The sequence below is a fragment of the Mytilus galloprovincialis genome, chromosome 10 (genome assembly GCF_965363235.1).
Source record: "Mytilus galloprovincialis chromosome 10, xbMytGall1.hap1.1, whole genome shotgun sequence".
In the NCBI taxonomy this organism is placed as follows: Eukaryota; Metazoa; Mollusca; class Bivalvia; order Mytilida; family Mytilidae; genus Mytilus; species Mytilus galloprovincialis.
Window position 1 is genome coordinate 54,431,124 of NC_134847.1, and position 12,899 is coordinate 54,444,022.

Here is a 12,899-nt window from a genome sequence, read left to right on the forward strand (position 1 = left end):
ATTTTACAGGCCCCACTATCACCGGTGAGTGTCGCGCAGCGACACGAACCACCTAGGGGGGTTTGGGGGCATGCCCCCCCAAGAAAATTTTGGAAAATTAGATGTAAAATCATGCATTCTGAGGTTACATTTTTGTATCTTGTAGTAAATATAACTTATCCAAAAATGTAGTTTTTTTCACCATGTTAAATGAAAAATTATTATTTTCTCCAATAAAAGTTATAACCGTTCCTTTGCCAAAAAATATTTTTTTAGCACTGAACTACTTCTGCTATACAAGTAATTGAATTTTTATTAGTGAATGTCAAAAAATCAAATCAGTGTTTTTCAAATTATTTAATTTATTTCAATTTTTAATCTCTGCTGAATGAAAATATCATGTTGTCCACTAAGTTTTCTGGAATTTCACTGTCTGATTCATCATTGTCACTTGTGTAATTATCATCATCATCATCATCCTCATCATCATCACCACCAGATAGCAAGCTGTCAATTAGGGCTTGTTTGGCTGTCCTCACTGCTTTCAAAGCTGTAGTTGCTGCCTGAAGTATATAATACATACAATACAGTAAATTTTAGTTCTTGAAAACAAAATAAAAAGTATTGTAAAACTTGACATGCTAATATTTTAACTCTTTTAAATAAAGCATTGTATTTGATATAGAATCATAACCTAACAATAGCAATAATCAAAAGGTGAGTTGAAAGAGAAATTGAAAATGTGTGAATCCAGCACTGTCTCAATGATTATTTTTATTTTTTGAAAGCTTAATGTAAATGTGCACACATTTTTTTTTGAAGATCTAATAAATGCCATTCAACTATCAATTTAACATAAAAATGATGACACAGTCAAAAAGGCTGTCATTGATTTAATTTATTGTTGTTACCAGGTTTAACCTGGTTAGCACTTCAGAATCAGTGTTTGGGCTTACAAAATCATTATTGATATTACTAGTGGCTCACCTGAACATAATTTTCTGAATTGGGTTTGACAGCTACCACTTGTTCAGACTGGTCTTCAGCTGGTTCAACTTCATCAGGCTCTAGTGGACCCAACACTTGTGGAACAGGTTGTTCTGTGTGGCTAGTACCAGGCTGGTCTTCTGTCACAGGCACATTGGTTTTGGAGGAATAGCAAACCTTTCTTTTTCTACCAGAAGGGGTTATCTGTATGAAAATCAATGATAGTTTTTACAATATTTGTACCACACAAGTTTAAAAGTTACAAAAAATATTAAAGCTTGACGTCTCATTGAAGTTTAAAAGCCAAACAAGATTTCTTTATATCTATTTCTTTAATTAATACTGATATCTGCAACTTAAGTGAAATAGTGTATACAACTTAAGAATCTAACCAGCCAGTCTTTGATGGCAGCATCTGGATTAAATTCCTCTATAGACGGTGACTGGAGTTGTACAGACATTAATGTGTCCAGTGTGCTGTTATTAAGTCTGCCTCTTCTCTTGTTTTTGGTCAACTTCATTGATGAAAAGCATGTCTCATTTTTCACAGAAGTGGGAGGCAGACTTCTTAACAAGTCAAAGACACACAGCACATTATCAACATCATTGTTTTGGAATGCTGTGTGGACATCCAGTAAATCCACATTGTTCATGTCTGATCCAAACCTACAAAACATTAAATTATCATATCAACATTGGAGAAATATATCAAAGGCAGGTATGACAAATGAACTGGTTTCATTCAATACACCTCAGATCATAAAGAATGATATGAGGCGCATTTAATGGAAGATCAATTACAGTATGCATCGCCTGTAATACATGTACCCAGGATTTTTTTTATAATCAGAAACAGAACAAAATCATTATTTCACATGGAAGTTATGGACAATATGTAATGTCAAAGTCTGATTAATATTGTTTAAAAGTTAAAGTTATTTCATAATATAAAATTGATATATTCACCTTTCATAGACCATGGCCTTCAACAATGACCACTCCCCAGACAACTGTGCAGTATCCACATTTTCAGCCTGCAGTACAGCCCCAAATTGTTTTTTTACAGTGTTCATCTCCTCATCACCAAAATCTGAGAAATAAAATTCATATCTTATTTTAATATATTTTTAAGCATAAATCTCAAAATTCTAATAGTCATTACTAGTCTACATGTACATGAAATGTTAGTTTTGATTTTTAATTTCCTTTCACATAAATCTTTGATATGAAAACTTATTTCTTTAAGAATATCTAAAAGTGAGCTGGGTTAATATTTTTTAGTTTTGTACAATCCATATGAATTTCTTTTAGAATATAATAAGGTAAATGACTTAATATTAAAACACTATTTTATTATTTCTTATTTCATATCATATGCATTGCAGCATGGCATTGATGTGTAAATAAAATCATGTGTATGCATATTCATAAAACCAAAATTGAAACTCTGGTTTATGAAAGATACTGATAATTATAAAATTTTACATACAAATAATAAAACATCAGAACAAGAAACATGTGCAGGCTGAAAATAAAAACAGAAAACATGCAACTTCAAGAATTGACAACATAAACTAAAAGGAAAGAATAGGCTCAAATCAATTATTAATCAATAAACCATCAACTATAAACCTGAAATATTATCTGATCCACGAATAGGCCAATGGGAAAAGCAAGTGATCAAAGATGCTTTGATTATTGAGGTGTTTGGATTTTCAATAGGAAATCTAACATCCATCTCCTTGAGCACGCATGTCAGGAATTTTTTCCGTAATTCATCAGGATTAAATTTATGCCCTTTGAATTTTACTTCCTCTCCTTGGTATAACTCTGTATCCATAACTACCTGTACATCTTTTACAATGTCATTTGTTTCCCTAAAATCATTCGTAATTACATTTTGCTTATCTTACAATGACTTATACATAAAAAAAAAAAGATAAAATTGTACTAGTGGCAATAACAAAAGTACTTTTTTATTTTCAATTCTTGTAATGCAAAACTGAAAAGAACCATAAGAAATTAGAAACTTTTGGTTTGTACAACTTTTCCAATGAGCAAAGACTGACTGAGTCTTAAAAAACTTGTGCAAAATATTACTCATAAAATCATAATTTTAGAAAGCTCAAATGCAATAAAACATAGTATACATACTTCTGAATTAGTTGTGAAAACATTGCCTTTGTTGCAGTTACTCTCATGTATGCAGCTCCAAGGGTAAGACCATTTTTTTGAAGGAACAACGAAAATTTTACAAGTTGAGCAACAACATCCTGTGAAAAAAAATTAAAATGTCATGTAAGTTACTAAGAAGGCTGAAACAGTCAAATATAGACAATGAAATGTTAATCTATGCTTATAACTAAGACAATGAGATGAAATGTATACTTGAACACAAATAAGTTTGCAAAACAAAGGTCACAGCATGCACAGTGACACTGACTAAGTTGTAACAGTGACAGTGTTAACTTTTATAAAATTCATTGATTTAGATTATACTTCTAAAGTTCTTAATTCTATACTGGTTACTTATGCGAAAATTACCTTCAAAATTAACATGTAAGAAATTATTGAACCGTCTCTAGCCAATTTTGCCAGTCCCTCTGCTTTGGCATTGTTGTGAGATGCAGATTCCAGTTGCAGTCTTATTGCCCTGTATCCTTTAATAAATCCATTTATTGCCCTAGCAACATGTGGCAGCCAACGGGTTCCACCCACTCTTGACGGTAAAATTTGATTTATATTCAGAATTTTAAAAGATCTCTTCAGTGCCTTCTTCTGTTTAGGACTCTTTCTGTATAGGTAATAGAGACCCAGAAGTAATGTCATAAGTTTTTCATAGAGAGCTTTAAAAGTAGATTTCAGGGAGTCTTTGAAGGCAAGCTCTAGTCTATGAGCCAGACAGTGATTGGTGACAAGATGAGGCCATTTTTCCCTCAATCTTGTTGCTAAGCCAGTTTTGTTCCCTAAAATTAAAACAAAACATATTATTATATATATAACATGTTTAAGTGTATTTTGAACATAGAAGAATTTCAATTTACAAAACTAAACATTTACCATGTTTACATTTTAATATTGATATGAGATAAAGAGAATATTTATATCAACTCCCTTTTGACATATATAATTAAGCCTCTTTCAACCTTCTCTTATTGTCAATTTTTGGCTGCATATTATTCTACTAAATTTGAAGCACTTAGCAGACATCACATGTTCAATGTATATACTTGGTCATCAAATTAATGATTATGTGGACTGATATTGAATAAAAAATAATGAATTAAAATTATTAAAATTATGTTTTTCAATATTGATTTATTGTAGTGTTAACTAAGAATTTTGTTTATATTGCAATGTTTTTATTTAAATTATTGCGAAAAATTGTCGTGGTTATAATTGCTTGCACATTTATGAAAATACAAAATAATTAAACAAACCTTGCATATTGGAAGCACCATCAGCAGTAAAGCCTACTAATTTTGAATTTACTGCCTCTGTTAGTCCCATAGTGGAGAACACATTCATAAGGAAATCAAACAAATCACCAGAGCAAGCAGATTCAGCCTCTCCAATGTGCAAAAAAATATCTTCAACACGTCCACTGGTACATGACCGTATATAAACTGATTCTAGGTCCTCCCCTGTAAAGTCAGTGCTGCCATCCATTGTTACACTTAGAAATTTAGCACTTGTCAACTTTTGGACAATTCCCTCTTTTTCTACATTTGCAATACTTTTTATGAACATGGAACATGATTTGTCATTATTATAGTTCATACTGGTATCAATCCCCTTTTTTCTGTCTAATCGGCACAATAGTTCAAAGTCCTTAAAGGACTTGTGGTGTTTTGCCACTGCGTGTGCATTAATAAATTTCATTTTTAAACTGTCGTACTCATTAGATTTAAGTTGAAGTAGACATTGTGAAGCCAGTGATGTTTTAGGCTGTGACTGTGAGGTGGTGTTGAACTTTTGCAAATAGTGAAGATGGCTTTTGCTTGCCTCATGTTGTTTGACAGCCTCTATTTTAAAATTATTTGTGCCATTGGCAAAGGCAGAATCAACTTTTTCTGTTCTGCATGATATGCAGAACATGTTATTTTCGGCCTTATTAAACGAAAGCCATGGCCGTTTATCTTGCCATTGTACTTGAAATTTACGTTCCCTTTTGTTGATTTCATAATCTTTTTTTGCATTTTTCTTTTCATCTTCACTAACAATTTTGTTAACTTTTAATCTCTTGCCGGGCTTTGCCCCCTCAAAATAACGTAGAAGACTCATTCTATCATGACTTGCATTTTGTTTATTTACGTTTGCGTCTTTTTAAACATTTATTTTCTATTAAAATTTGAGGTGTCTTCAAACACTCAAGTGATACAGAAACAAATCTGGATTCCGGTCGGTTGTCATGTTATATTTGCTGCATTACAAAGGTAAAGGAACCAGATGTACACGGTGATGATAGAAATTTTAACTGCGTAAGAAGCGGAACGTTTTTAACGATCTTTCCATACAATTTCGCTACAATTTTTTACGCATATGCTTGTTTCTATCACGGCTGAAGTTATTAACACTACGGAATTTCTACAGGCCCAACGGGCGCGTACAAATTAAGATTTACAGGCCCGACGATGATTTTACACGCCTCGGGCTTCGGACTACCGCCCAAATTCGAAGACTGTTAAGTATTGTGCAATAGCAAGAAATTTTCAATTGCACAGTATTCAGCAATAGCAAGAAATCTTCAATTGCACAGTATTGTGCAATAGCAAGCAATTTTCAATTGCACAGTATTGCGCAATAGCAAGAAATCTTCAATTGCACAGTATTGTGCAATAGCAAATATTTTCAATTGCACAGTATTGCGCAATAGCAAGAAATATCTAATTGCACAATATTGTGCAGTAGCAAGAAATTTTCAATTGGAGTTATCTTTCTTTGTCCAGAATAGTAGTTGAGTCAACTTAAATCATTGTTTTATACAATATACAATGTTAAATTTTTCTCATTTCAGATTTCATAAATAAAAAGAAAATTTCTTCAAACATTTTTTTGAGAGGATTAATATTCAACAGCATAGTGAATTGCTCAAAGGCAAAAAAAAAATTTAAGTTCAATAGACCACATTCATTCTGTGTCAGAAACCTATGCTGTGTCAACTATTTAATCACAATCCAAATTTAGAGCTGTATCCAGCTTGAATGTTGTGTCCATACTTACCCCAACCGTTCAGGGTTCAACCTCTGCGGTCGTATAAAGCTGCGCCCTGCGGAGCATCTGGTTATCATGATATCCTAAGTTTTATCAACCCTTCGTTGAATGTTGTTGATTTTCGATTTTCAAATATTTTGGCCTGGGGTATCATTGAAATGAATTGTTGAAATGAAATCAGGTGTAATAAAATTGATACCGTTAATGTTATAACTAAAGAATAATAACAAGGATAACATGATAAGCTTTATGGATAAGGTAAAAGTCACAGAAGTATCAGTCAGACTCAGTTATTGTAGAGTTTTTATTTTCTATCTGATACATATTTTTTGGGGTATTACTGTATTGGTAAAACCCCTGTTTATATATTTAAAAAAAGAACAAATTTTCTATTAGAATATATACAGACTTAATCTAAACCATTATCTGAAATAACCATGAAAATGAATTTTTTTTGTTTTTAGATTATAACATTTTTTTGTTTTTATCAGGGTTCAAGAGGAAAGAATTTCGAGGGAAACTTGCCATAGCCATCACAGCCAATTTTATTAACCGTAATTCACAACAAGAGGCCCGTGTAGAGGAAATCAGTGGTGTAGCATTTATATTTAACCAAAAATTCTTCAAAGATCTAAATGAAAAGACCGGGATTGATCTGGAAAATATTGTTTATTATAAAGATGACACTCATTATTTTGTTATGACTGCTAAAAAATCAAGTCTATTGGATAAAGGAGTTCTTTTGCAGGTTTGTAACACTTTGTTGTTATGTAGAAGGAAAAGAAACCTTATCCTTATGAATTTTTTTTACAAGACATACATTTCACTTTTTTGTGCACAAGACACACATTTCACTTTTTTGTGCACAAGACACACATTTCACTTTTTTGTGCACAAGACACACATTTCACTTTTTTGTGCACAAGACACACATTTCACTTTTTTGTGCACAAGACACACATTTCACCTTTTTGTGCACAAGACACACATTTCACCTTCTTGTGCACAAGACATACACAAGCCACACATTTGCCTACAAAAGACTCATCATTGACACTAAATTTTAAAAAGTAAGAGGGCCAAAGAAAGTATGAAGTTGAAGAGCATTGAGTATGTTGAGGTGGAAAGTTACAATGTATACCAAAAACAGCTACGCTTATATATTCTTATAATTTCAAACAATTTAAAGTTATTTACCTGTGTCATATTGTCTTTGCATCATTTACCTATGTTAAATTGTCATGACATTACTTACATTGTCTTTGTATTATTAACCATTTTCTACCTTTGATGCTTTTCAAACATCATTCACTGGAGTCACATTGTTATGGCATTATTTTAATTGTCATAACATTATTTACCTGTGTTGTATTGTCATGACATTATTTACCTATATGTGACAAGTCATGGCATTATTTACCTGTGTTTCATTGTCAAGACATTATTTACCTATGTCACAATTTCTTGACATTATTTAGCTGTGTCACATTGTCAAGACATTATTTACCTATGTGACATGTCATGACATTATTTACCTATATGTGACAAGTCATGGCATTATTTACCTGTGTTTCATTGTCAAGACATTATTTACCTATGTCACAATTTCTTGACATTATTTAGCTCGGTCACAATGTCATGGCATTTAATAGTAATCAATGTCACATTATATGTTGTTCTGTGTTGTAGGATCACCCAGACACAGCCACACTGTTATCACAACAAAACGTATGTAAAGATAAATTACTGAACTATGCCAAAGAGGCTGCCGATTTCTCCACCAATCATCTTCTTCCTCATTTAGACTATGCCATCAACAATTACGGACAACCAGATGTTGCCATGTTTGACTTCACATCCATGTTTGCTGCTGTTAATGCCTGCAGGGCTGTTAAAAGAAATGGTCATACATTACTCAGTTGTCTTGTGGGTGATAGCTTGTTAGAGGTTTGTATATATTAAAAGCTTGTACTATAAACATACATTATGTTTATAGTACAAGCCTCTGACCTTTGTTAGTCTTGTATTATTTTAATTTTAGTTTCTTGTGTACAATTTGGAAATTAGTATGGCGTTCATTATCACTGGACTAGTATATATTTGTTTAGGGGCCAGCTGAAGGACGCCTCCGGGTGCGGGAATTTCTCGCTACATTGAAGACCTGTTGGTGACCCTCTGCTGTTGTTTTTTATTTGGTCGGGTTGTTGTCTCTTTGACACATTCCCCATTTCCATTCTCAATTTTATTATATTTATCATGTTAATATTTAATATTAGTAAAGTTTGTTAAATTTGAACTTGTTTAAATGTTATTTAGAAGTTTTGCAAAATGTATCTGTTCTTATAAAACAATATTCTAGATTAATCAAAGAGCATAGATCACCTCACTTGAGGGAACATCAGCAAAAAGTCTATGATTACAAATCAAACTTAGATAAAATTGAGAATGGAAAGGGGGAATTTATCAAAGAGATAATAACCCAATCAGAGAGCAGAAAACAGCCCATGGCTATCAACATACATGTAGCAGGAAAAACCAAATAGATAGTTTGAAGAAGTCCAGTAAATGATTTTTATCTTTGCATAATGAACATAAATTTTTCTTATGATTAATTGAATTTTTATTCAGTGATTTCACAATGGTCCAACATTCATCAAGAACAACAAATGTTAACTTTTAGCTACTAGATTTTTCCACTGTATTAAGTCTGCAAAACTTGAGTTGTGAAGTTTTAAAAGGTACCTCTGCAAATTGTTCTACAAAATGGAATACATCTCAACTATTGCAAGTGCATCAAATGTGTCTTCAAATAATCATTTTAAGTTGAAGCTAAAAATATCAGTCTCTGTTTAAATGTATAATTTACATCTTTTCACACGCAGTGAAACATTTTCTATTTCTATTTCAGCCTTTCTGGCCTACAGGATCAGGTTGTGCCCGAGGTTTTCTGGGAGGATTTGATTCAGCGTGGATGGTAAAGAATTGGGCCTCTGGGAAGATGACACCATTACAAGTCATCGCAGAGAGAGAAAGTATTTACCAAGTGTTATCTCAGACTACTCCAGAAAATCTAAATAAAAATTACAGTGAATATGGCTTAGATCCCAATACAAGGTAAATTAATATAGAAAACCTCAACAATTATCTTTACAATTATATTTTTTTTAGCCCCAAAGTTGATAATCAGGTGCAAAAATCGTCAATTTTGACGATTTTTCATCCCATTTTTTCACCTGGAAGACACAGAGGGATGTTGATATATGTATCTATCTGTAGTCTGCATGTACAGTGGACCCCAGTGAACACATTTATCACAACAGTTCTTAGGTCACAGTGAAGCTGATCTTTCTTCAGCAAGTCTAAAGAAGGTCATTTTGACCAAAAATTTGAAATTTCTCATTTTTTTCTCTCATTTTTTACTTCAACTGAACCTGCAACTGGATGTAATTTTTCCTAGGCATAATTGATAATAAACATGATTAGTAGTTATATGCTCATGGGTTAATACTATTTGTGGAAGATTGGCCTCTTAACTTATTGTGTCAGACATTGAAGGGAAGCCCACCCCTCCAAATATCACTTTTATCTGATTTCTTAAGTCCATATTTGAGCTTGAAATGAACATAAAAACAGAGGAACATGACAATAAATGGTTTTAAAATTAAGATAACATGCATACACTACGAAATAAATGTTATAAACTTGACCAATTAAAGTATGGAAAGCCATTGGAGCCAAATAGTGGTATGCTGCATGTTAAGGGTTAACATTCTGTCCATATCTATTACAATTACAAAGAATTGTATTTTCTTCATTTTCCGGCTTTGGCACTTTCTGTACTTACACCCATTGATATTATATAACATAGTCCTGAAAAGAAGAGTATGCACATAGTTGGTTCACAGATTTTATTGTATATAAATTTCTTTGTAGATATTCCAATATGAACTTTAGGACAGTGTTACCACAACAAGTAAGGCATTTATATGATACAGGAGATGGTACTTACAGTGATGAAATCATAGAGGTGCCTGCTAAACGACCAAGAAATGGTGAGAAATTATTCAATCAATTTGATCCATTTTAGAAAAGTTATTAGTTATTAGAAGATAAGGTGTGAGTGCCAATGAGACAACTCTCCATCCAAGTCAAAATTTGTAAAAGAAAACTATTATAGGTCAAAGAATAGTCTTCAACACGGAGCCTTGGCTCATACCCAACAGTTAGCTATAAAGTATTGTCCATATGCAAATGTCAACCAGAAATATTTAGTCCCATTACTGTATTTTAACTATACACAAACTCCCAATAAATGCATTTTCCTGGAAAATTTATGTCTGAAGACACTGAAGACAAAAAATCTTTCTGTGATAGATAAAACCAACAATGAAATCTTTTTCAAGATGTTTTTTCTTATTGATAATTGTTTTTTTGTTTTAGATGAGTATATTGACAGTTATTCATTATTACGGTGGAGTCAGAGAGTATTGAACAACAGTTCCTACAGAAATGTACACATCATAGATCTGACAGCATCCTGGAGAAGTGGACTGGCTCTTTGTGCTCTTATACATTACTTTAAACCTGATCTCATGTAAGTTGGTGAAAATGGGACATGGATTAATGCACTGGCAACATGAAATGAATAAAAAGACAAACTGACTGAAATAAACATCTTGTAGCCATGGTTTATTACAAGTATCTAAAAACACACTTTTTTCTACCTTCTGTTCTTGTAATTCTTACATCAGCCAATCAAAATGTTATCCTTCAAATTTTTATGCCCCACCTACGATAGTAGAGGGGCATTATGTTTTCTGGTCTGTGCGTCCGTCCGTCTGTCCGTTCGTTCGTCCGTCCGTCTGTCTGTCCGTTCGTTCGTCCGTCCGTCTGTCCCGCTTCAGGTTAAAGTTTTTGGTCAAGGTAGTTTTTGATGAAGTTTAAGTCCAATCGACTTCAAACTTAGTACACATGTCCCCTATGATATGATCTTTCTAATTTTAATGCCAAATTAGAGTTTTTACCCCAATTTCACGGTCCACTGAACATGGAAAATGATAGTGCGAGTGGGGCATTCGTGTACTGAGGACACATTCTTGTTGAAATTGTAAATCGTTACGACAAGACCAGAGGATTCTGAAAGTCTTTAAAACAGAAAGTAGAATGAAGCATTGTCAGATGCCTGTAAACAAAGCCCAAATATAGGTTTGATATTTTGATAATTGGAGTGCAGAGCATAAAAATATAGGTCAACACCTTGAAAGTGTTAAGTCACTATACACTTTTTTATATCTTTTATAACATTAAGGGGGTGGTATGATAACTAATGTGGCAATTGCTAAATCAGCAGTTGTTCTGTTTATCTTTGAGATTAACAGCGATTAATACCATTTGTGCTTCATGCAATGTGCATATTTGTGTCAAACTGTTTGTGATACCATTGATGCCAAATGTATAAATATCAAAATGCATAAAAAGAATTGGAACATTTAAAAAAGAAAACATTAGCAATAATTTTGTGGAAATAAAAAGAAATGTGTAGACAATACCAAACCAACAATCACTGTGATAAACAAATATTTCCATGTTAATGAGATACACATTTCTGACCAATGATATTACATGTAAATACAAACCTGTAATGTACATTTGTAATGGATAGAAACGTAACAGATATTTATAAATATAAATTCCATTTTTAAAGAGTAAATCATGAATAAAGAGCAATGATGGTGTCATGGTTAAATGACAAAGGTATGTCTATGAGCTGAGCATAGACAAAAAACTTTCAGCCAATTGGAAGATGTGTTGCATCCAAAATTCATTTATTTAATATTCTATTTTCAGAGATTTCCAATCATTATTATCTAATGAACCAATCCAGAATAACCAGTTAGCATTCAGTGTGGCCGAATCCTCACTGGGTATAAAGCCTATGATGACACCCCAGGAGATGGTCAACTGTTCCCTTCCTGACAAACTAACCATGGTCTCTTATCTGTCTCAGTTCTATCATAAATTCAAGAAAGAAAGACTTGCAAATGGTAGGAACCGAAAATAGATGTTCATTTATTGTGGATTCAGTATTATTCATGGGATACCAATTTTCGTGGGTTTTGTCAGTACAGGTGAACCATGAATTCAAATGTTCAACAAATAACATATTTTCAATTGGCTTCATATACAGAGATACTCAAAACCACGAAATCATATATCCACGAAAATGCAAGATTTCAGTAATCCACGAAAATTGATACCCACGAAAATATGATTCCACAGTATTACGATAAAAGATTTGATAAAACAATTGATTCTAGTTTTTAACAGCCTTAATTAGTTAAATGAGGAAACAGTAAACTGCAATGATAAATGTAAATTCATTGATTTTGATTAATTATTTGAGCAAACAATTTGTACAAACAAAAGCAAGCAAGCCAACCAAAGTCTTTATCTACAAGCATTTGGAAATTAGCTCTAACAGTTCAAAAAGTATTGATCTAATTTCACTAGATACAAGATAAGCAACACGTGAAACAAGTTTAAGCAAGTCAAGTTAACAATTAATTATAGAGATAATTTCCTTAATGTGGACCTCATGTTTTGCAACTTCATGGATTGCTTCATATAGCTTTCAAAAAAAGTTATTTGGATTTTAAATTGTTGAAATTTTTGAGTGTGCGTCAAGCTAGTTAAAATCAGGATAATGGTTTTCATAATGT

At 32.6% G+C, this 12,899-nt stretch overlaps 2 protein-coding genes across 11 annotated transcripts in view; one reads left to right on the plus strand and one right to left on the minus strand.

The window, feature by feature from the left end:
• LOC143047864 (uncharacterized) overlaps nucleotides 1–12,899 on the plus strand; it is a 60,048-nt gene that overhangs the window by 21,178 nt on the left and 25,971 nt on the right. For all 10 annotated transcript variants that reach the window (XM_076221173.1, XM_076221179.1, XM_076221178.1 and 7 more), the window contains exons 6-11: nucleotides 6,672–6,928; nucleotides 7,870–8,127; nucleotides 9,089–9,294; nucleotides 10,114–10,232; nucleotides 10,621–10,774; nucleotides 12,028–12,224. In XM_076221173.1, the coding sequence (XP_076077288.1) occupies nucleotides 6,672–6,928; nucleotides 7,870–8,127; nucleotides 9,089–9,294; nucleotides 10,114–10,232; nucleotides 10,621–10,774; nucleotides 12,028–12,224 (1,191 nt within the window). The remainder of the gene's footprint in view (nucleotides 1–6,671; nucleotides 6,929–7,869; nucleotides 8,128–9,088; nucleotides 9,295–10,113; nucleotides 10,233–10,620; nucleotides 10,775–12,027; nucleotides 12,225–12,899) is intronic.
• On the minus strand, nucleotides 322–5,645 carry LOC143047861 (uncharacterized). Its single transcript, XM_076221168.1, has 7 exons — nucleotides 4,407–5,645; nucleotides 3,511–3,932; nucleotides 3,121–3,239; nucleotides 1,933–2,056; nucleotides 1,359–1,632; nucleotides 967–1,170; nucleotides 322–542 (listed from the first exon to the last, which is right to left on the minus strand). The coding sequence occupies exons 4-7, from the start codon at nucleotides 2,037–2,039 to the stop codon at nucleotides 354–356; spliced, it is 774 nt and encodes a 257-aa protein (XP_076077283.1). The 5' UTR covers nucleotides 2,040–2,056; nucleotides 3,121–3,239; nucleotides 3,511–3,932; nucleotides 4,407–5,645; the 3' UTR covers nucleotides 322–353.

Bases quoted from the DNA above. Each gene is read 5' to 3' on its own strand.
- LOC143047861 (XM_076221168.1), bottom strand. From the start codon at position 2,039: ATGAACACTGTAAAAAAACAATTTGGGGCTGTACTGCAGGCTGAAAAT. The intron at 1,633-1,932 runs GTGAATATATCA...AATGTTTTGTAG, and splicing joins AAGGCCATGGTCTATGAAAG to GTTTGGATCAGACATGAACA. The intron at 543-966 runs GTGAGCCACTAG...TATATACTTCAG, and splicing joins ATTCAGAAAATTATGTTCAG to GCAGCAACTACAGCTTTGAA.